This window comes from Rhinatrema bivittatum, unplaced genomic scaffold (genome assembly GCF_901001135.1).
Source record: "Rhinatrema bivittatum unplaced genomic scaffold, aRhiBiv1.1, whole genome shotgun sequence".
NCBI classification, from domain to species: Eukaryota; Metazoa; Chordata; class Amphibia; order Gymnophiona; family Rhinatrematidae; genus Rhinatrema; species Rhinatrema bivittatum.
In genome coordinates, this window is record NW_021820281.1 from 348,205 (window position 1) to 371,967 (window position 23,763).

At 44.7% G+C, this 23,763-nt stretch overlaps 1 protein-coding gene across 1 annotated transcript in view; it reads left to right on the forward strand.

Moving 5' to 3' along the window:
• LOC115081351 (C-type lectin domain family 2 member D-like) overlaps positions 1–19,366 on the forward strand; it is a 31,328-nt gene extending 11,962 nt beyond the window's left edge. Inside the window, exons 2-5 of the mRNA XM_029585831.1 lie at positions 11,659–11,763; positions 16,856–17,046; positions 17,739–17,842; positions 18,206–19,366. Coding sequence (XP_029441691.1) covers positions 11,659–11,763; positions 16,856–17,046; positions 17,739–17,842; positions 18,206–18,323 — 518 coding nt within the window. The 3' untranslated portion in view covers positions 18,324–19,366. The remainder of the gene's footprint in view (positions 1–11,658; positions 11,764–16,855; positions 17,047–17,738; positions 17,843–18,205) is intronic.
• Positions 19,367–23,763: the final 4,397 nt, after the last annotated feature.

The window sequence follows — 23,763 nt, forward strand, 5'->3', positions numbered from 1 at the left end:
CAGTAGCCAATCCAGACTATAAGAAGCTGGCAAGTACCCAAAAACTAAATATATCCCATTTTACTGTTGCTAGTAATAGCAGTGGCTATTTTCTAAGTCAACTTAATTAATAGAAGGCAATGGACTTCTCCTCCAAGAACTTATCCAATCATTTTTATTGAACAAAGAATAATCAACAAAGACAAATAACAAAGCATAAACAGTGTAGCACCACCTGAAAAAAATATAACTAATCAGGTAAAGGTATTCTAGTTTATTCAATCATTATATCAACAAACTGGTAAGTCATTTAACAAAGTGAATACACTCAGCTTTGAGAAAAAGGAGCACCATACTGAGCACCCACCCCAAACTGCAGGATCCTGAATCGTCAGAGTGAGTATGAGAGCCACATTACATCATTACTAAGACAATGGAAGAAAAACAATTAAGTTAAGGCTAATCAATTGGTAAGTCATTGAGAATCACACCCTGAGCTAAGGGGGAGAGAGATTTGAGATACAAGTCCCAGCGTTTAACAAAATCTCTCTTCTTTATAAACCATTCAGTTTCATCTATGTATTTATCTAAGATACAAGTTTGGTGGCTCAGATTAGGAAAGTGTGTTATAGTGGGCGTGTCCCAGGAGATCCATTCTTTTGCAGAATACATTTTTTTTCCGAGCAGTATCAATCTACACCACCATTTCACATACGCATTAGGGAATGAGATGCCCCTCATGTTGTCCCAGAGAAATCGGTTCACAGTAAACGCAAAGGATGTACCACGCATATGAAAAAGGTATTGATGGACACAGGGCCAAAATGATCAAATTTATTTATTTATTTTATTTATTTATTATTTTTGATATACCGAGTTTCATGATAGGAATCACATCAACCCGGTTTACAATTAACAATGTGGGTAAAGGCAGAGAGTAACAAAGTAGAGAACATTTCCCAATACAACAACAAATATAGTATGAAACTTAACAAAAATTAAAACAATATTTTGGATGTGAGAAAGTTACAAAAAACATGGACGCATAACTTGGAAATGAAAGGGGAGGAATTGTAGAATGACTATTAGCATTTTAACCAGCTGTATCAATTAATAAATAAGTATAATATTATAAAATATAAAATATAGATGTGTAGCAAAATGATCAGATATGATATTGTTGTGAAACATAATAAAATGTTGCTGTGACTGCGTGTGAATTTAGTGGGGTTTTTTTTTTTTTTTTTTTTTTTACAGTTCCTAACTTTTGTGTTTATGCTGATGATGAGTGGGGAATTTAATCCAGATCTGGGAAAGCTTTTTTAAAAAGCCAAGTTTTTAGTCTTTTCCTAAAAGTTGGAGCGCATGGTTCTTTTCTTAAGTCCGGTGGGATGGAGTTCCAAAGGATTGGACCTGCTGATGAGAGAGCTCTTGAGCTGTAGGATTTATGATGGTAGGTTTTGGCATGTGGAATCTGTAGTGATTCTTTGTAGTGTTCCCTGATTGGTCTGTCTGATATGTGTTTTTTAAAAGGGATTTGTAGGTCGAGTTGAGTGTGTTGATGGATGTTCTTGTAGATAATCATGATGGTTTTATACATAATTCTGAAGTGGATCGGTAACCAATGAAGGTCTTTGAGGATGGGGGAGATGTGGTCGATTTTCCTGGAGTTTGTGAGGATTCTGGCTGCTGTGTTCTGTACCATTTGTAGAGGCTTGGTGTAGGAAGCTGGGAGGCCTAGTAGAAGAGAATTGCAATAATCTAGTTTGGAGAAGATTATTGCTTGCAGGATTGATCTAAAGTCATGCGCGTGGAAAAGTGGCTTTATTCTTTTCAGGATATGTAATTTGTGGAAGCAGTCTTTGGTAGTTCTGTTAATGAATGGTTTGAGGCTAAGACGATTATCTAAGAAGGCTCCTAGATCTCTTACATGTGTGGTTTGTAGGAGTGTTGGAGGCTTTGAAAGTGTATTGTTGTTTTCAGGTGCTATAAGGAGATATTCCGTTTTAGACGCATTGAGGACTAGGTTTAGGCTGTTGAGGAGGTGTTTGATTTCTAGTAAGCAATTGTCCCAGTATTCCATTGTTATCGAGATTGATTCTTTTAAAGGGATCACAATCTGTACGTCGTCAGCGAAGAGGAAGTGTTTCAGGTTTAATTTTGTGAGTAATTGACAAAGTGGTAGAAGGTATATATTAAATAGAGTGGGTGACAGGGAGGAACCTTGTGGCACCCCTCTAGTGGAGGGGTGATATTGGGATTCTGTATTATGTATTTTGACCCTGTAACCTCTGTTTTCCAGGAAGGTTTTGAACCAAGTTAGTGAAGTAGCTGTCACTCCAATATTTGCCAGTTGTTTTAGCAGGAGGTAATGGTTGACGGTATCAAAGGCCGCCGAGAAGTCAAGGAGGATTAGTAAAAATGCTTTGCCTTTATCGATTCCGGAGAGGAGGAAGTCTGAGAGTGAAAGAAGTAGTGTTTCTGTGCTTGCAGCTTTTCGAAAGCCATATTGGTTTGGAGACAGAATTCCGTGGTCTTCCAAGTAGTTGGAAAGTTGAGTGTTCACCAATTTCTCCATTATTTTGGCTATGAATGGAAGGTTGGAAATAGGGCGGAAGTTGTTGGGATCATTTGGATTTAGATTCGATTTTTTAGGAGGGGTTTGATTGAAGCTGTTTTTAGCTCATCTGGGTAGATACCCTGGGACAGGGAACAGTTTATAATTTCAGCAAGAGATTTTGATATAATATCAGGAATGAGAAGTAGCATTTTGGAGGGAATTTGATCAAACGGGTGTGATGAAGGTTTCATTTTCTTCAGCACCGATTGTATCTCTGTGACAATGATGGGTTCGAATGAGTTAAGTTGGATATCTTTGTTGGGGAGAATGTAAGTGTTATCTTGAGAGCTAGTGGTTAATGGCAATTGATTAAGGAGATCAGAGATTTTTTTACTGAAATGAAGAGCCAGTTCGTCTGCTTTGGTCTGAGAAAGTTCGGGTGGTATATCAGGAGTGATGGGTTTGGTGAGATTGGAAACGAAGGCGAATAGAGCTTTTGAATCATAGATGATGTGATGAACCTGTCGGGCATAGTAGTCTCTCTTTGTTTTCTGTGTACTGATTTTGTATTGGTGGAGCGTGCGTTTGTAGTCTGAAAGTGAGGCTGGAGAGGGGGCTTTACGCCATTTTCTTTCTTTCTGCCGAAGTAGTTTTTTGAGATTTCGCAGTTCGTCATTGAACCAGGGTTGTCTTTTGGATGCCTTTGAAGACTGTTTTTTGGTGGTCAGAGGGCAAAGTGTGTTTGCTACTTCTTTTGTTATTTTGGTCCATGATTGGATAGCGGAATTAGGTGTAGAAACATCGATGGATGGTAGTTCTGGGGCTATAACTTTGCTGAGGAGTTCAGAGTTACATGTTTTTCTGTAGAGGAAAGCGGGTCTTGAGTCAGGCTTAAAATCTGGTTGTGGTAGGGAAAAACTGGTGGTGATTAAGGAGTGGTCTGACCATGGGACTTGTTGACAGTCAGGTTGATTAGTTTGGGATATGCCGGCATTTGTAAAGAAGAGGTCGAGTGTGTGTCCTCCTTTGTGAGTGGGTTTGTTGATTTGTTGTTTGAAACCCATTGCGGACATTGCGGTGAGGAATGCTTCGCAGTTCGTTGAAAGGGGAACTTTGTCAACATGTAAATTGAAGTCGCCCAAGATTATAGCTGGGGAGTCAAGGTTAAGGTGTAAAGTTATAGTTTCTAGAATGGGAGAGGTGTCTGACTCTAGCAGGCCTGGAGGGGCATAAACTAGAAGGATTTGGAAATCTTCTGATTTGAACAATCCTAATTCTAATTTGGTGTTTGTGTTGATAGGATAGGGTGTGAACCTCAAGGATTTTTTGGCAGCTAGAAAGATACCCCCTCCTCTTTTTTTTTGTCTTGGGATAGAGAAGAAGTCATAGATCTGTGTTGGAAGTTGGTTAATGAGTGCGATGTCAGTGGGTTTGAGCCATGTTTCTGTTATGGCGCAAAAATCCGGAGTTGAGTCCAGCAGTAGGTCGTTAAGTATTAAAGTTTTGTTGGTCAGTGATTGTGCGTTAAATAGGAAGATGGTAAATAAGGTGAGACCTAGAAACTGTGTGGTAGGGGAAATCATGATTGGTATAAGGGTTTTGTAGGTGCGTGGGCGGTAGGGCATTTTCAGTTGAATGAAGGCTTGTTATAGATACTGTTGGAAATTGTTGGACATGTGCCAAATCGGTGTCCGAGTGTGCCGCGAGAATCGCCGCACTTAGGACAATGTTCACTACCTAAATCCCCCAATTAGTTGGCCTGTGCAGAAGCAGCGTAAAACCCCTACAGAAATGTAAATTTAAGTTCTGAAGAGGACTAAGTACCACTAGGGACAGTGCACGTGTGAAACATCCTTTGTAGTACGCTGAGGTTAATTTGGTTCCCAGTTCCTATTTCCGCTGTCCACAAGGGCATCCCAACAGAGAGGAGTTTGATATTTGTTAAGCAGCTTATACCGAAAAGACAACGCATGTCGAATGGGGTCATCTAGATCCAGAAAGTCCGAGAGAAGTTCCCAGGCATGATTGAGGGTCAGGTAAAGTTAAGGATTGTACATAGAGGCGTATTTGTAGGTATGCGTAAAAGTGCTGTGAAGGGAGACCATAACTCTCCTGGAGAGCCTGAAAAGTGCGTATAGTATTAAATTCATCTGCCACATGAACTATGGCCCGAATGCCCTTTTCATACCAGCTCTTAAACGTTATGTTTTACTTGCCAGATAGGAAGTCCTTGTTCCCCAATATAGGCAAAAAATGAGTAGTCTGTCGAGGAAACCCTAGCCTCTGACAAGACCAGCGCCATGCTGGTAGAGTAGGTCTGGTGAAGATGTAAGGGGAGTACTTGGTGCGTTTTATGTAAGATATAAGAAAGCTGTAGGGGTTGAACTTGAAGAAGCTCAACAGCTAAAGTTGTAGAGTAACTGGTGCCCATAATCCAGTCAGTGGCATGATGTAATTGATAAGCCACATTGTAGGCCTTTAGGTTTGCCAAGCCCCAACCCTCCATGTTTTTTTGGATAGCAAAGTTTTAGTAAAACTATTCATGGCTTTCTTCCTCTCCACAAGAGCTGCCTCACCTGGGTATCTATTCCCTGTAGTTCCCTTTTAGACCAGTACACTGGGAGTAACTGCATCGCGCATAGCCATTGAGGAAGAAGCATCATTTGGTACAATGCCACCCGTCCTGCTAAAGTGATTGGCAGATTTTGCCATTCATCTTCCTCCATATAGCTCTATACTTTAAGGGCTGCACCAGGGCCAGAATCCGGGGGATTAGAATTCCAAGGTATACTATGGAGTTTGCTACCCAGGAATCGGAAAATCCTCCCGAATCCATGTGTGTGCTTCTTGCATTAAAGCCTTCCAAGAGATCTGTGAGCTACAAATGTGAACAGGGAGCTCATCGGCGAAGGCTACCAATTTATAGGGTGCTGGTTCACTTGGACGCAGAGAGATTCCTTTGAAACGATTGTTACTCCTGATGTGATTTAACAGGGGTTTTAAAGTAAGAATAAAAATCAGTGGGGATAAAGGGCAACCTTGCTGGGTCCCCCAATGCAGTTCAAAGGGAGCCGAAAGAGTCCCGTTGCCTAACAGTGAAGCCTTTGGACTATACTATAGTGCTGTCAGCACCTGGGGCAAATAGCCAGTGATACCCAAGGAGTCTAAGGTGGCAAACATAAAGGATCAACTAACGCGATCAAATGCCTTTTCTGCATCAAACCTAATCAACATTCCAGTGCTTTGTTAAAGGCTTTAGGGCATGGGATCGTACGAAGGACATCTGGCAATGAGTCCCAGCAGTGAGGGCCAGCTCCTGAGAACGCTCTCTCTAGTAGACGAGAGGTCTGCTACTTCCAAAAGGAGTTTATTGGCTGAGCGCAAGGCCCTGGGGGCTTATGTATTCACAGTATGGTGCTGACTCAGACAGACATATCGCTGTTCCGAATAAGAATTGCAACTTTGTAGTGCGTGCGCCGATACATAGGGAGCACGTGCAGTGCCTTCAGGACCAGGGTGATGTGATCACGTGGTTTTGTGCCTGTCGGTAAACGATCGACAGACTTTTGGACTATCTCCAATGCCCTGATGGAGCAAGCTGGTAATGCAAGGTATAAAGCATTGCAGTGGTTCAAGCCATTTAGAATAAGAGCTTGGAGTAGAAACTGAAAATCAGATTTTTCTTTTTTTTTTATTCTTTATCAATTTTTTCATTACAAAAATCTAACATTTTTGCAAATAAGAAAAAGATGGATTAACAATCTGTAAAGTCCTACAAAAAAAACTGCATCCAGGCATTATCTATATAAACAAATATTTTCCATATAACCATAAAGCAATAGTCTCAGGACTCCCAGAAGTGTATAGAGAGAATTACAGGATTAACATAAATTCATAAAGGAAAATAGCATTAACACGCAAACAACAAAACGTTTCATGTATTTGTGGGAGTAGATGTAGAAACATAGAAATGACGGCAGAAGAAGACCAAATGGCCCATCCAGTCTGCCCAGCAAGCTTCACACATTTTTTGTCTCATACTTATCTGTTTCTCTTAGCTCTTGGTTCTATTTCCCTTCCACCCCCACCTTTAATGTAGAGAGCAGTGATGGAGCTGTATCCAAGTGAAATATCTAGCTTGATTAGTTAGGGGTAGAAGCCGCCGCAATAAGCAAGCTGCACCCATGCTTATTTGTTTTACCCAGACTATGTTATACAGCCCTTATTGGTTGTTTTTCCTTCTCCCTGCCGTTGAAGCAGGGAGCTATGCTGGATATGCGTGAAGTATAAGTCTTCTCCCATGCCGTTGAAGCAGAGAGCCATGCTGGATGTGCATCGAAAGTGAAGTATCAGGCACATTTGGTTTGGGGTAGTAACCGCCGTAACAAGCCAGCTACTCCCCGCTTTGTGAGTGCGAACCTTCATTTCTTCTCCCCTGCCGTTGAAGCAGAGAGCTCTGCTGGATGAGTGAAGTATCAGTTTTTCTTCTCCCCTGCCATTGAATCAGAGAACTATGCTGTATATGCATTGAAAGTGAAGTATCAGGCTTATTTGATTTGGGGTAGTAACCGCCGTAACAAGCCAGCTACTCCCCTCTTTGTGAGTGTGAATCCTTTTTTGCCACATTTCCTCTTGCTGTTGAAGCTTAGAGCGATGTTGGAGTCACAGTAAGCCTGTGAATGTTTATTTAATAAGGGTATTGACTCCAGGCAGTAGCCATCATTCTGGCGAGTCACCCACTCTTCATTGGCAGCCTCTTGACTTTATGGATCCACAGTGTTTATCCCACGCCCCTTTGAAGTCCTTCACAGTTCTGGTCTTCACCACATCCTCCGGAAGGGCATTCCAGGCATCCACCACCCTCTCCGTGAAGAAATACTTCCTGACATTGGTTCTGAATCTTCCTCCCTGGAGCTTCAAATCGTGTAGCTGGTTTTCTCAAATTTATAAAAATCCTTAATTTCTCTGGGGCTAAAAATATAAAGATTTCTCCCCCTCTCTTTAGGACACATTTACATGGAAACTTAACCATAAAGAAAAAACCTAGACCAATAACCTCTTGACGAGGGCTAAAAAGCCCTTCATCTAGTTTGTGTAGATGCTGCCAAGTCGGGGTAGATTTTAACATTTGCATTCATAAATGAAACGGGAAAACTTCTAAAATATTTTCTCATTACTAGTTGTAAATCAGTTAAGGAAATGAAGGACACCAGAAGCGTAGCTCTTTCCAATACTTCAGTGGCTGAATTTTCTAATATTTCGGTGAGGTTCCCCTGCCAATTCTTTCCACCAGTTGTTGCTGCAGACTTTGGGAGAAAGTAACATTTATTTGTTGATGGAAGCGCTTCCTGGATAAAACCCAATATTTCCCGCATAAACTTTTTCAGAGTGGTGTATGGGGTTTCTCCAATAACTCTGGGGAAATTTAGTATGCACAAATTTAATTGCCTAGATTTATTCTCTAGTGTTTCAATCCTTTTTGCCAGAGTTTCTCTATCTCTGACTGTGGCCGCTTTGAAGTCTAAAGTCCCAGAGTCCTTCTCTTTTAAAGCAGTAACTTTAACAAGTAAAGAATGTATTTTGTCTTGCATCTGTGAAGTGGTTGTAGTATTTTGTTGTATTGAATGCTCCAATGCAGCCATCATATCCCACAAAGCGACAAGGGTGACGACTTGAGGGCGTTCGGGGACTACCAAAGGAACAAATTCAAGTATTCCTCCACAAGGGACTGGCAGAGCTCTTCCCGTGGATTCCATCCCTGTTGTTCCTGGTCCCAGCCCAGTACCTGATGTTCCACCGCTGTCGTGATCCCCGGATTTTCTGCAACAGTTTGTACCGCTTCTACCGAAGCCGCGGTTACCGTTGCCTCTCTGCATTCAGTCCGGAAGAAATTCCCCTGAGATACGGTCCGGGCTGCAACGCCTGCTCTATCCTCTGTGTCGGTGCTTGCCTCAGATCGGGGCTCAAGGATAACTCCTCCACCAGCTCAAATGAAGCTTTCTCTCCGCTTAGCACATCGGGATCCTCATTCCTTGGATCTTTTGTTGTCGGGCTTAGGAAGTTGTTGAACCATCGATGAAGATAAGGATACCGACGGGAAAACCCATATTTGTCCTTTTCTTTTAGCAGACATATTCTCAGTAGAAATAGTAAGTTTGACGGAGCTTCAGGAGTCCCTGTTTTCCCCACCACTCAGCGTGCCACCATCTTGGGAGTCCTGAGTCTGCCGAAAATCAGATTTTTCAAGCAGGGATTTTAGGTGGTGTGGTGCATAATTTGTAAAATTTCTGCTTTTAAGACAGAATTAATTTGAGCCTTCATAGATAGAGTAGAATCAATAATGACTTCTAAATTTCAAATTTTGTGCTCGGTAGGTATACAGGTTCGATAGAATAATAATTTCAGTCTTGTGGATGTTATGTTGACGTTTATTGTGTGTGAACCAGCATGTCACACAGTTCATGTATAGGGAAATCAGGTCAAAGGTTTAATCCCAAGAATAGTCATAAGATATTAAAAAAAAACCCTGGATATCATCCGTGTACAGTTTGAAATTGACTCCTAGGCAGGGAGGAATTTTGCATAAAGGTGAGAGATATATGTTGAAGAGAGTGACTGAGAAGGACACCAGGAAGAGGGTGTGGTGCCCATTCTGACGTAAACCAGTTTAAGACTGTACCTGTGACCTCTAGGGATTGAAACTGAGAGATGAGAATCATATGCTCCAGAGTGTCAGACACAACGGATGTGCTCAAGAGGACCACCGGGTAGTTAACATTCACGTGAAAACCCCTTAGAACTGTGTCAGCATTAGATAGCGGAAGAGTCTCCATGCTGGGCCCCCTATGAAAGCGAAACCGATCAAGTTTTGACTGCTCCTCCAGAAAACCAAGAAAAGTTGTTCAAGGACCTGAATTGCTTTTAAGAGGAAGGTCAGTGATGAAATGGACCAGTAAAGAAAAGAAAAGTACAGGATCAGCATTAGGTTTCTTCAGAATAGGTCTGACAACGGCTTGTTTCAAAGAGGAGAGATCGGTGATGCTTGCAGTAGATGGGCTAACATCATCCTTGACCGGTTTCAGGATGGCAGTGGGACATGGGTTTAAGAGAGAGGAACAGGGTCTCAGTCAGGCGATAACGCAGGAAATCTCGTTCGCTGTGACGGGATCGAAGGCGTCCCGGGTAGGACAACTAACTGCAGTGTTTTCGGTTAGGAGGGGGGCAGTAAGTGGCGAGCTATCACACATTTATTCAGTTTTTATTTATTTAGACACTTTATATACCGTTGTTCCATGAATAGATCACAACGGTTTACAAAGTGACATTCATAGTTATAACTCGACAAACAGATAAACAAAGATTGACCTTAGAGGTGGTATTCATAGGCACGCATTAGTATCTATCAAGGGAAAATTTTTAGTACATATTAGTAATTGATCTAGTACATAAGGCAAAGTGTACAAGTAATTAAATCAAACTAATAGTTTTCACATCTTAGACAAATCAGTTGAACCTTCTGAATAAAGAAATTAGCTAATTGGTTACATTTGTCAGAGGCAGTGGCTAAGTCAAAGCTTCCTTTTGAAGCCGATAGACATTTGACTGCATGAAATAGTTCATAAAGGTTGTTGCCAACTGCATGTATAAGTTAAGAATAATTTAAACTGCTGGAGGGTGAAACCATGATTCAGGGACTGATACATAAGAAGTGAAATAAAATAGGAACATAAAGAGTTGCCATTCTGAGTCAGACAAAAGGTCCATCAATCCCAGTTTCCTTTTTCCAACAGTGTCCAATCCAGGTCACAAGTACCTGGTAGGATCCCAAGAGCTAGAGAGATTCCAAACTGCTTATCCCAAGAATAAGCAGTGGATTTCTGCAACTCTTCTTTTAATAATGGTTTATGGCTTCGTTCCAGGAACTTGTCCAAACCTTTTTTAAACACAGCTTTCACCACATCTTCTGGCAATGAATGCCAGAGGATTTATGGAAGTTCCAGTATATTTTTGATTGAATGTATTTTAAAAGTCAGAGCTGCCATATTACATTATTTTCTCAGTACAAAACACACAGACTTCTTTCTTGCTGGTTCAGTTTAATTGTCCAGCTGATATAGTGTTTTCAAATATTTTAGAAGCTCTTTATAGGCTTCTACAGTTGCCTTTGGGGTAGATTTTCAAAGGGTTACGCGCATAATCCCCGAAAACCTACCTATTTTGCATAGGCTCGGTGGCTCACATAAGCCCAGGGATGCACGTATGTCCCGGAGCTTCGAAAAAGGGGCGGGCGTGGGCGGGGCGTGGAGACGAGGTGGGGCCGAGTGCTCCGCCACAGTGCGCCGGCGCCAGCCGGTGTCGCGGGACATACGTGAGAAATAAGGTAGGTGGGGATTTAGGTAGAGCTGGGGGGTGGGTTAGATAGGGGAAGGGAGGGAAAGGTGGGGGGGACCCAAAAAAGTTCCCTCCAAGGCCGCTCCAATTTCGGAGCAGCCGTGGAGGGAATGGGGAAAGCCATTGGGCCTCCCCTAGGGCTCGGCGCGCAAGGTGCACAAGTGTGCACCCCCTTGCACGCACCGACCCTGGATTTTATAACAAGCGCGCGGCAGCACGCGCATGTTATAAAATAGGGTGTACATTTGTGCGCTCCGGGTTGCGCGCACAAATGTACCCCACGCGTGTAACTTTTAAAATCAGCCCCTTTATGCACTGTGAGAAATTTGGGATGTTTATGTGCTGTTTGTCATTAGAAGCCTGAGCCACATTCACCTGTAACTGAGAGAAAGCTGCTGCAAAGGAGACCTTTCAATCCAAGGATAGAGGCCCTAAGGATTGGTTAACAACTTTAGTCATCTCATCCCCCAAAATACTAAAAAAAAACAACACATAGTAATAGTTATAAGAAATAAAATAGCTTCTGACTGACCAGAGGAGAAACAGTAGAGCTGGCATTGAGGGCTGCACAGTATTTGGGTCCTGTGTCTGTCTCTTAGCTGTGTTGGGAGCATGGAGGTAAGGAAGCCGCCTCCGTCCTATTCCTTAGAGAGATGTGAAGGTGACCCAAAGGCTTCCTAGCAGTTTTCAGCCAGTGAAATCCTCTCTTTCTCCTTTCTGTGTTTCAGGCAAGGCAGACTTCATCTGCAGAAGGTTTCCCGTGCCTGTGATTGCTCTGGTGCTACTTACTGTTCTGATTCTGGCTTTGATTCTGGGTATAATAGTCCAGGCAGGTAAGTGAGATGCACTGGGATGCTTTCTGCACTCGGCGCCGCACAGCGGGAGGGATAGAACCACAGTGCTGAGTAACTGCCCCTGTATAACAGAAAGGAAAGGACAATTTACAGGGTTTTAAGGTCATTGAACAGATTGCAGGCCAGATCCCTATTGGACTAACCTATGGCATTTGTTGGCTTTCATGATGTAGACTCTCTTTATCCGGGCGGGGCAGTCGACAGAAAGCAGGTCTGTATGCAGAGAGTGAGATGTTGTGTGCTCTGCTAGGCTTGGGGTGGTCCCAGAGGTTTACCTAGAGCAGAGGTTCTCAACCAGTGTGTCGCACACTCGCTGCTCCTCCACCCCCCCCCCCCCCCCTTTCATCTCAGCAATATGAACACTGCAGCGATTCCTGCCTGGGCTATCAACACATTCAAGCCCCGAGGGGAACGGCAGCAGTGTTTGTGGAAGCCGGCAACAGGAACACTGTCTTTTCTTCTTCCTGCCCCTGTGGCTCGGAAGAGGAAGTGATGTTTACCGGGTACGTGGAAAGAAGAAAAGGCCATGCATGCTGCTGCTGCTGCAGAAAGGCTCTCCCTGGCCCCGCTACACTTGGCAGTTTACCTGTGCTGCGAGAGAAAGAGATTGGTCAGGGAGGTGACTGGTGTGTGTGAGACAGGTTGTGACTGGTTGTGGGCCCTAAGTAAGAGGAGTGTGAGGACAGAGCTTCAGCAGCCCTTGCTGCTTCTGGTGTGTGCTATTGGCCTACAAGGGAAAGAAGTATGAGAGTTACTGGAGAGGTAAGTAAAGGTGGCTTTTTAAGTTTATCTTTCTTGATTGACTGCCACTTTAATTATTGGATATTATATGATATGTCTGCTGTTAGAAATATTTTATTGTTGTTTGGAGAATTTTTAATAATTTTGAAAATGTTTAATGATTGGATGTTATTCCATTTATCAGTTGTTTTTAAACATTTATTATATTCTAGTTTTAGAATTATTTTATATTTCTCTGGGAATGTATAAATAGAAATGTGGAGACAAAAACTGAACTGGAAATAGCAAGAAACCAAACTCTGTATATACTGCAACAACACAAAAACATTAGCTTTATGGTCACTTTATTCTGTATTTGGTGAGGGTCTGTCTGTGTTCTGCATGTGTGACCCTGCTAAGGGTGTTCTGCGAACTTGTAGTTTCTTGGTAGGGATCTATAGCAGCTTGGCTTGTTCTGTTTTCCTAATAGGTGTATTGGTGTTTAGGGCCTAGTATAATTTTTGCAGTGCTGCCTTTTCATAGATAGGGTTGTTACTGTTTGAGTTCCATAATGCAGGTGTAACTTTGTGCAATTAGTTTGTGTACATTATTGCAGATACTGGAAGTCTGTTAGGTGCTATATTTCTGTTTTGCATAGAATGCAAAGTGTTTTTTTTGGGTTTCCATTCCAGTTTCTGTCTCCATATTTGTAATTTGTGGTCTTTCTGTACTTGGTGAAGGTCAATTCTATGTGTGTGACCAAGGTGAAGTATTTTACTAGCATGTAGGCATTTGTATCAATCTTATTTGTTGTGTTTTCTCAAAAGACATGCATTGGTGGTAAATTAATGACTTTTCATAAGGAGGGCTATTCACCTGGTAAATTCAACGGGGAATGTACTTCTTCTGTTATGCAACCATTGTGTTATAAGTAGGGAGGCCTTAGGAAGGCCTTGCATTCTGTTATATAAGGGAAACGCTAGGAAAGTGATCCCAACTTGAGGGGATTGTGTGCCCTTGGGCCTCGGCAAGATCCAAGAAGAATCCAAGACAGCACCAAGGATTGGCAAGACGTGTCCAAGCATGGATGAAGACAAAGTCTAACCCTCTGCCGGACCTGCATGCTTCTGGAAGCCAACAACTCTATGTTGGTTAGTGAACAGTCCTCTGACCGTTCCCAGCCCTTTCGGACCTGCTGCTAGGTATCTGCAAGAAGCAGCAGGCCGGATTGAGGATGAGGTAGATGGAGGCCTTATGTCACAAAAGATTCAAGACATAGACGAGAAGACTCTGGATGTGGAGCTTGGAAGACTCGAGACGAGGAATTAGGAAGACTCTGGATGAGACAAGAAGCTGGGAAGGATCTGTTGCATTCGTACCTCTTCTCGCCCTCTCTCCACCCTCTCTACCTTGGGAGTGACTCCCTTCGGCTCTGACGGACAGATGCAGCCGCGGCTTCTCCCTGTCTCTTGGTCCCGATGTCCCCGGGCTGGCTTGACGCTACGGATCCGCCATATTCCTGATGAAGTAAGGGCGCGTGCACGCTCCAGACTTTGTACGAGCAAGGGCGTGAACCTCGGGGGCGCCCCCCTTAGTGACGTCATCCATTTTCACTTTAAAAGGTCTTTGTTTGCTAACTTCTAGCGAGTTAGCAAGGAACTCCATTTGGACTTGCTTCGGCAGTCCACACTACTTGCAACAATGATCCGAGTCAGCCAGGGGAATTCTTCTCCACTGCTCGGCCTTTTCAAACTTACCAGGAGTACCCGCTCCACGGGGGCTCCACTCTCTCTTCTTGATTTCAGATTGCCAAGACGGGATCTGGTACTCGCTCCTCGAGGGCCTACATCCCTGAATACTCTGAAGACTCCTCATTGCCTGGAAGCGATCGCAGACGTGAACACAGTGAGTTCTATTGTAAATAGGAATCGGTACTCGCTCCACGAGGGCCTACATTCCTATAGCTCTGAAGACTCCCTTCCGTCCAAGACATTATCGCAGGTACGGAGATCGTGAGTTATATTGGCAAGATTGCAGATAGGAACCGGTACTCGCTCCACGAGGGCCCATGTTCCTAGAATCCTTTACAGACTCTCTTCTACTCTAGAAGCCATTTCATATAGAGCTATTGTGAGTTCTTATTACAGGCTGTTTATAGGAACCAGTGCTCACCTACGGCTCTTGTTCCTGAATGTACTGAAGACTCTCTGTGGCATAGAGACCATTGCAGACATCTACTATTGTGAGTGTACCATCTTGTATCCAGTATACCCTGTGTACTCATTACTTCTAGTCTCTCTCTACAGCTCAGCAACCCAGAGATTATATTCTAGTATCAGGACTTCAGCCCTGCCGGACACATCGACTCACTACTGCCACTACTGGTGGTTCAGCTTCCAGCCTAATAAAGAACTATTTGTGTTTATTTCATGTTCCAGCCTAGCCTGTGGTTCCTCTCAGGATCTCCTCCTGGGGGCGCTGTCATCTGCCATCAGCCCAGGGATTCACCATTTCCTCCAATTGGTCATTCCTTACACTACTGTCACTCTGTGGGAGCCAACCACTACCGACCACTAACACCGCTTACGGAAGTATTATATAGATAGCTACCGTCTCTTTCTATGGGACTTGCCAGCAGCCTATATATAACAGATTGCTACTCCGTAGCAGAAGCATGATAGATTGCTATCTCAGTAGTGAAGTACAATATACCTATTGTTATCTCCTCTCCTCAGAAGAGTATCATTGAACAGACTGCCAACTCCTCTTCCCTGGGGAGTTGATCCATAACAGATTGCTACCTTCTTCCCTTACAGGAGCATCTAACAGCAGTTCACTAACAGATTACTAACTCCGCCCTCATGGTGGGGTAAGCACTACAGATAGTTAACTCTTCCCTTCTGGAGGAGCAGATCATGACAGATTGCTAACTCCTCCCCCTTTCAAGGGGAAAGCAGAACAGATTACTAACTCCGCCCTCCTGGCAGGGTGAGCGATAACAAATTGCTAAATCCTCCCCTCTGGAGGAGGAGAGCATAACAGGATCAGACAGTGGCACTGTTTCTTAGGGCACCCTACACAGCCCACCGTCACGGGCGGACCCAATGGGCTGGTCACGGATCACCCTGACACTCTGCGCACTCTATACAACCTCAAAGGCTAGTCGCCAACCATGCAGAGAGCGGGACAAGCGCAAGGAGGGAATCCAGGTGAGAAGAATCTCCAATGACGAAAACAGGAACCGACAAGACGGATTTAGTCCAACAAGGTGTCATCTGGAGAACCAAAGGAGCTGGAGGGTCAAGAGGACTCAAAATAAGCGAAGGAGGAGCGGAACCTCAGAACATTAGGAAGCCTGGAACATCAGGAAGTGGAATATCAGGAAGCCTGGACTGGTAACCTCGAAACATGAAGACATGGAACATCAGGAAGCCACAGGAAACGAAGACTTAGAAAGCAAGACGAGACATGGAGCTCCAAGGAAGAACGAAGACCTGATGGAGTGCTGGAAGACGAGACTTCCAGGAGCAGGAAATTCCAATGCAAGGCCTCCAGGAGTACAGGAGAAGCCCTTATATAGGGCTGAACCAGGAAACAGTCATTAGGTGGGGCCTGGGGCATAGCCGGCTGCTGGCCCTTTAAATCTTGTGAAGAGGCACGGCCCGCGCCTTAGGAGCAGGAAACAGGAAGCTGTACAGGACCATGGTCAGCGGCCCTGCACAGATGCCAGTGACGGAAAAGCAGGGCTGGGTCGAGGAGCAGGCCCCGACGCCGGGGACGGCTCCCTGCCTCAGAAGGCAGGCTGGAAGGCAGCTCCAAACCACAAGGGAGCCTGAGGACCGCGTCCTCCGGGCCGCGAAGTGGAGGAAAGCGGCGGCGGCACTCCCTGCCACTATGAAGAGCAGAAGCTGTGGCTCCTGCCGCAAAGAACGCCGGCATGCCCTGCGCCAAGCAGGAGAAAGAAGCGCGGCAAAACGGAGGTGAGAAGCCTGCTCGCGGAGGAAACTCAATGGGCAGGAATCATAACACATTGCTGGGGGGGTCAGGGTTGTTCCTGTAGTTAGAGAGTATATGGTTACATTTTAGCCCATGACGATCATGTGTTGAGTGTGTCACGCATGTGAGAACCATCTGTCAGGTGTGTCCTGACAGAAAAAAGGTTGAGAACCACTGGTATAGAGGATTTCCTTAAATAAATAAAATAAAAATGAATGTCCTCTTTTATATAATTAAAGAAACCAGAAGTGCATGTGTGGGGAGAGATTGAAGGCTGAATGCTGTGGGAGGAGAGAGCTTAATGTCTGATACAAGGACAGCGTCTCTGACCTGTAATTATTCTCTCATTCTGTAGTTACCCAAAGCAAGGCTTCTGTAGATTCCTCGCCCCGTCCTCCTCCTTCAGATCCCTGTGCAGACGGCTGGATCTGGTACAGAAGGAAATGTTATTTTTTCTCTGAGGACTCAAGAGATTGGGACACGGCCCAGAGCTTCTGCACCTCTCACAAAGCCTCCCTCGCTCACATCGAGACCCGGCAGGAACTGGTGAGTGTAAGGGATCCCTCCCACAGCAGCCTGGGAAGGAGGCGCAGGTCTCTAGGGAAATGGTGGTATGAAGTAGGTTTGAGTCCACCCCCCCACCCCCATAGCTCCATTTTCTGCTGAAGTTACTGGGCTGCACAGTGCACACCCAGATCATTTATTTGGAAAGCGGGTGGCTTAATACACAGGAGCCGGGATCTAATGGTTATTACTCTGAAGGGTAAGCCCACTTGGAAAGAGATAGAAACTAGATAGGAAACAGGCCATGCATGATGGGTCCTTGATGAAAACCGGATGAGGAGAAAGGAGGCTTGAGTTGGGATGACTCCCTGATGAGAACCAGGAGAGAGAGGAGTAAGGAGCTGGGTCATGCTGATGATTCCTTGCAGGGAACTGGATAGGGAGAAGAGAGACCATTTGTAATGTTTCCCTGATAAGAGCTGGCTGAGGAAGGAGTAAGGAGAGTGGCTATGCAGGATGGGAGCTGAATAGGAAGTGAAGTTGTGCATTATGATTCCCTGATGAGAGCCAGAAGGGAGGGGAGTACAGAGAGAAGCTGTGTAGGGTTGAGCGAGACGTGTAACTTACTTCACCCGTAGGGCAGGGTTTGTTCTAGGGAGACCCAGCTGTGCCTTTAATATCAGGGAGCCCCTCGTGGAAGCAAAGCTGACAGGTCCTGCTTTTATTCTTGCAAGGATTTCACAATTCACCGTAAAGGCCGCTCTGATCACTGGATCGGTCTGAGAAGAGAGCAAGGGCAGCCATGGAGATGGACGGATGGATCGGAATTCAATAACACGTAAGTCTTGGTGAATCCCATGCATTAATGCGATGTGCAAAGTGCCTGGCGCTTGCATGAGCTTTCTCACTGACTAAGGGCCTTAAAGCATTAGTCCCACACGGCTTGGCTCTCAATGTGGCACCTGATAGTTGTCCCTATCGGCCCTCGAGACATTGGGAAGGAAAATCCTGGTGCTCAAGGCTTCTGAGCTAACAAGGCCATTTAATTCCTGAGAAGAAAGCCTGGAAACGGTGTTTCCTTTTGCACGTTTCTACATTTTTACTTTTAGTTCTCCTTTGCCAAGGTTCAGTACACATTATTTCACTATTTTTTTTTTTTACTTAATGTTCTCCCTTACAGTGGTTTTCCTGTGTGTTGCAGGTTTAGCATTTCACAGGAACCGGGTTGTGCCTACCTGACTGATGGCAGCGTCAGGAGTGCAAACTGCCTCATGTACAGAAACTGGATCTGCACCCAGCCAGAGCAGCACCGTTTTTAGGAAGAGCTTGAAAGGGACTTTCATTTACAAATGTGTGTCTGCATTCAACCTTACCGCTTCCTGCAAAAATTGTAAATACTACAACCCTGTTTGAATTATATTTCATGCTGTTACCTATCTTAATCTTCCTGCCCTTGTGTTAACTCTACTGGTTCTATGTATCTCTTCACTTTGTTAAACCGTTTCGTGTAAACCGATATGATGTGAAAACGAATACCGGTATATAAAAACTTGAAATAAATATATACCTTTGTAGCTGCCTTCCCTGTCAGATCACCCGTCCTGGCCTATAATTGACTCTCCCAGAGGGCTTTGTGTTTCAATTACAACTCAAGGGCTCTGCTGCACTGATGAGACCCAAACAGGTCAAAATGTGCATGTGTCTGCGTACAAACCAAGACTCTTTGGGCATTTCTTCACTCTTTGAGGTTAGGATTAGCACCCCCACCAGAGTCCGGGTTTTGCCCCATTGCATGCATGGAAATGTAGTTTTAAAGAAACCAGGGTTGCAATGAGGTGAAACCAGGCCCAGATGACCCTGTTCAGGAGTGGAGGAGTAGCCTAGTGGTTAGAGCAGTGGGCTATGAACCAGGAGACCAGGGTTTGAGTCCTGCTGTTGCTCCTTGTGACCTTGGGCAAGTCACTTTACCCTCCATTGTCTCAGGTACAAACTTAGGCCTGGGTTTTCTAAGGTCATAGAAAATCTGGCAGGGAAGGGGGGCAGGCCTGCAAAAGCTGACAGTGATCGCACCTCCACAGTGTTATTGCTGCTGGCTTTCACACCCAATAGCACCATCGTAAAAGGTGGCAGTGAAAAGGGTTCCTACCTTTTCACAGTCAGCGATGTCTTCGCGGTGTCTGCCCTGGTGCCTCCCTGACTCCTCCTCTTCCGGGGCCGTCTCTGCCCCCTTTTTGCGTGCGATCACACTTCTACAAGCGGTGTTGGGAGTCTTATTCCCAAGGGCGTAGTTTGATCAGGGAGGAAACAGTTTTTGTATGATGAAAATTATGCGTGTTGTCTCAGATGGGAAAATGACCTCGCAAACATACAGGCCGATACAGTACAATGCGCTCCGAAGGAGCGCATTGTACTGTATCGGCCTGTATGTACTGTATCGGCTATATGTATCGCCTGTATGTACTGTATCGGCTATATGTATCGGCCTGTATGTACTGTATCGGCCTGTATGTACTGTATCGGCTATATGTATCACCTGTATGTACTGTATCGGCTATATGTATCGGCCTGTATGTACTGTATCGGCCTGTATGTACTGTATCGGCTATATGTATCGCCTGTATGTACTGTATCGGCTATATGTATCGGCCTGTATGTACTGTATCGGCCTGTATGTACTGTATCGGCTATATGTATCGGCCTGTATGTACTGTATCGGCTAACAGTGCGCTCCGAAGGAGCGCACTGTTAGCCTGCTCTTGGACGCGCGTTTTCCCTTACCCCTTATTCAGTAAGGGGAGGAAAACGCGTGTCCAACCCGCGGCACCTAATAGGGCCCTCAACATGCAAATGCATGTTGAGGGCCCTATTAGGTATGCGTGCAGGATACAGAAAGTAAAATGTGCAGCCAAGCCGCACATTTTACTTTCAGAAATTAGCGCCAACCCAAAGGTAGGCGCTAATTTCTTCCGGCACTGGGAAAGTGCACAGAAAAGCAGTAAAAACTGCTTTTCTCTGCACCCTCCGACTTAATATCATGGCGATATTAAGTCGGAGGTTCCGAAGAGTAAAAAAAAGTTAAAAAAAAAAAAAATTGAATTCGGCCCGCAGCTGTCGAGCCAAAAACCGGACGCTCAATTTTGCCGGCGTCCGATTTCCGAGCCTGCGGCTGTCAGCGGGCTCGAGAACCGTCGCCAGCAAAATTGAGCGTCGGCTATCAAACCTGCTGACAGCCGCTGCTCCTATCAAAAAGGAGGCGCTAGGGACGTGCTATTGTCCCTAGCGCCTCCTTTTGCCCGTTTTTACTGCCGGGCCTAATTTAAATACAGAATCATGCACACCGGTGAGAGCGGGCGTTCGCCCACTCTCCCGTGGACTTTACTGTATCGGCCTGAAAGCAGACTCTGACCACTGTTGGTAATTTTTCTGGGGACAGTGATCAAATCAAAACTTCTTGCATAGCTTTGCTTTGATTTTTTTGTACAAATTACTTACTAATGAGTAGAAAATGAAGAGAATTGGACAGTTCTGTTTATCGTGCAAAATGGTTAAAACCAACAAGGTGTTAAGATATAAAAGTGGGTTTTTAGGCTGGTTTTGAAGAAGCTTAGTGATGGGAACATGCCGCGAGAACTCAGAAATTCTATTCCAAGCATAGGGTGCAGCCAGGTGGAAAACACGGAGCTGGAGGAGAAGGTCATAGACAGGAGTGATTCACCCAATCGGCAGCGTTCACAAAGGGGAAGGCAGGAAGAGTCGAGAGGAGATGCAGGTGAGCAAAAAGAGAAAGGGAGCCATTGCACTGAGCTGAGAGGTTATATGGGTTTAGCGACTTTGGCAATAAATAAGTCATGCAGCTGCGTTTAGGAGAGATTGTAGTGGAGAGAGATGATTCAGTGGGAGGAGCAGGTTGCAGAGGTCTAAGCAGGAGCTGATGAGAGAGTGGGTGAGGGCTCTTGGTAGTGCGTTCAGAAAGGAAGGGATGGATTTTAGTGATTTGAGAGAGAAAGAAACACTATCACGCCCCCTGACCCCAGCTCACTCTCCATTTCCCTCACCACTCCAGTGCTAGCCTGAGAAATGCAAAAATACACGTTCTCTAGATATAGAAGTGTTTCATTTACAGATTAGAAACAGCCACATCTTTTCATTGTGTATGATGTATCCCTGGATCAGACATCACCAGCAGAATTGAACCAAAAAAATCTTCAACACAAATTTCAAATTTATTTCCTCCAGGCAATGTCCAAACCTTTTTTTAAATGTAGCTACACTAGTAAAAGTGAATTTTAAAAACCCAACACGCACATTAATTAGGGAATGCAGAATATGTTGCACTCTTGCGTGCCAAGCGTATTTTAAAATCCGCCTGGGTACGCATAATTGTCACAGCGCACATTTCACAAGCTTTCAAAGGGGGCAGGGCATGGGCATTTTGGGACAGGAACACAAAATGTGTATAAATACTTAAGCGATCCAGCACGTAACTTTACTTCTGCTAGGGATGCTGTATAACTTTAACTAGGCAAATCTGCGGGATTTGAATGAATGGAGCTAACGGGAGGAGTAAAGGCATTTATACTAGGAAGATTTGGTGAACCTAGCTGCTAACTGGGTGAACTGGGGATGAATTGGTTTTACTGGCAATGGCATCGGTGCACGTCCCTTTAAATTACTCCCACTTACACGGTAGAAGAGGGATTTGCATGCACATGTGTGCACAGCCAGGCTATTTTATAACATGCACACATATGTGCGCGTATGTTATGAAATGGTCGTGTCCTTGGGTGTGGGCTGATGAACGCATACACGTGTGCACCCACGTGCCAGTACGAAAGTTACTGTCCTAGTTTTCACCACATCTTCTGGCAACAAATTCCAGAGCTTAATTATGCACTGAGTAAAAAATATTTTCTCTTTATTAGCTTTAAATGTATTATCTAGTAACTTCATTGTGTGTCTCCTGGTCTTTGTGCTCTTCAAAAGAGTGAACAACTGATTAACATTTACTCGTTTCCATTCCTCTCATTATTTTATAGACCTCTATTTATTTATTTAAGAGTTTTTATATCCCGCAGCACGTTAGGAAACATCATCTCGGGGGGGGGGGGGGGGAGTGTGGAGGAAGGCGGTCAGAGAGCTGAGAGGCACCCGTTAAGCTGCAGGAGTGCAGCAAAGAGACCTACCACCCTTTCTCTGCGACGAGGTGAGAAGCGAGCCCAGACCGAGTGGGCGGACCCGAGCCATGACGTCATCAACCGGTGCCACCGCAACACTATAAGATCGTGGGCCCTGCGGCAACTGACTGGGGAGTGTGGAGGAAGGCGGTCAGAGAGCTGAGAGGCACCCGTTAAGCTGCAGGAGTGCAGCAAAGAGACCTACCACCCTTTCTCTGCGACGAGGTGAGAAGCGATCCCAGACCGAGTGGGTGGACCTGAGCCATGACGTCATCAACGGGCGCCAACGGCACACTATAAGATTGTGGGCCCTGCGGTGCGCAGCCGCCGGCGTGCTGCTGAAGCCGTGCGCCAAAGGGGTGCGCCTCTGATAGATAACTTATTTTTGGTATAATAATGGCTAGGAAACGGAAATCAAAGAATTTTTCTTCATCTCCAATATCTTTGGTGCCGAGAACGACAGGACCCATGGACTCCCACATAATTCGTATGGGGGAATCCAGAGTAGAGGACGTGTTAGAAGGAAATTCCCATTCGGGGATATCCTTAAGTCCTAGGTCCTCACAACCTCCTATACAGCCAAGAAGGGTAGGTGCATCTGAGGCTAACAAAGGTATCTTGTAGCATCCCGGTGGGATCGATGCCGTAGTATTTCTGTCAAGACAGAAATACTACGGCAGCTGCAAGATAAGAAATTTTATCAACTTCTGACCATCGATCCCACCGGGATGCTACAAGATAGGATACAACAATTACTTGATGACGCTCAACAGAGTGGGTATCTCACCACAAGGGAATACAATTTCCTACGGGTACAACATCCCAGAACTCCAGTTATATACGGAGTCCCTAAGATACACAAGACGCTCGTCAAACCCCCTCACCGTCCAATTATTTCAGCTAATGGTTCAATACTAGAACCTTTGGCGCAATTTATAGATCATTTTCTGCGACCGGATGTTCCATTAGCCAAATCATATGTACAAGACACTTCGGAGATGTTATCAAAGTTGGCGCAATTACAGCTAACAACCGAACACAGCCTCTTAGTCACGTTAGACATAGAGGCACTATACACTAATATACCTCAGACAGAAGCCTTGTCCCTTATTAAAGAGGTATTAGTAAAAAGAACACGTCCACATAGAATACCAACGCAATTTCTATATCAATTATCTGAAATTATTCTTTTTCACAACTATTTCGCATTCGAACAGAGCTACTATCTACAAGTGCACGGGGTGGCAATGGGGTCGCCAGTAGCCCCAGACCTGGCAAACTTGTTCGTAGCCAAATTTGAAGAGTCTACAGTATACACTTCTAATCATTTCAGTTATGTCACACAATGGACCAGATATATTGATGATATTTTTTTCATATGGACAGACACGGAGGTCACTTTACTCCAGTTTCATCAATGGTTAAATCAAGCACATCCCAACTTGAAATTTACAATTACATATCATACAGATACCATATCCTATTTGGACATCAAAATCATCAAGAAAGGACTTACTCTGCAAACCACATTACACAGGAAACCAACAGATAGAAACAATTTACTCCGCTTTGACAGCCACCATCC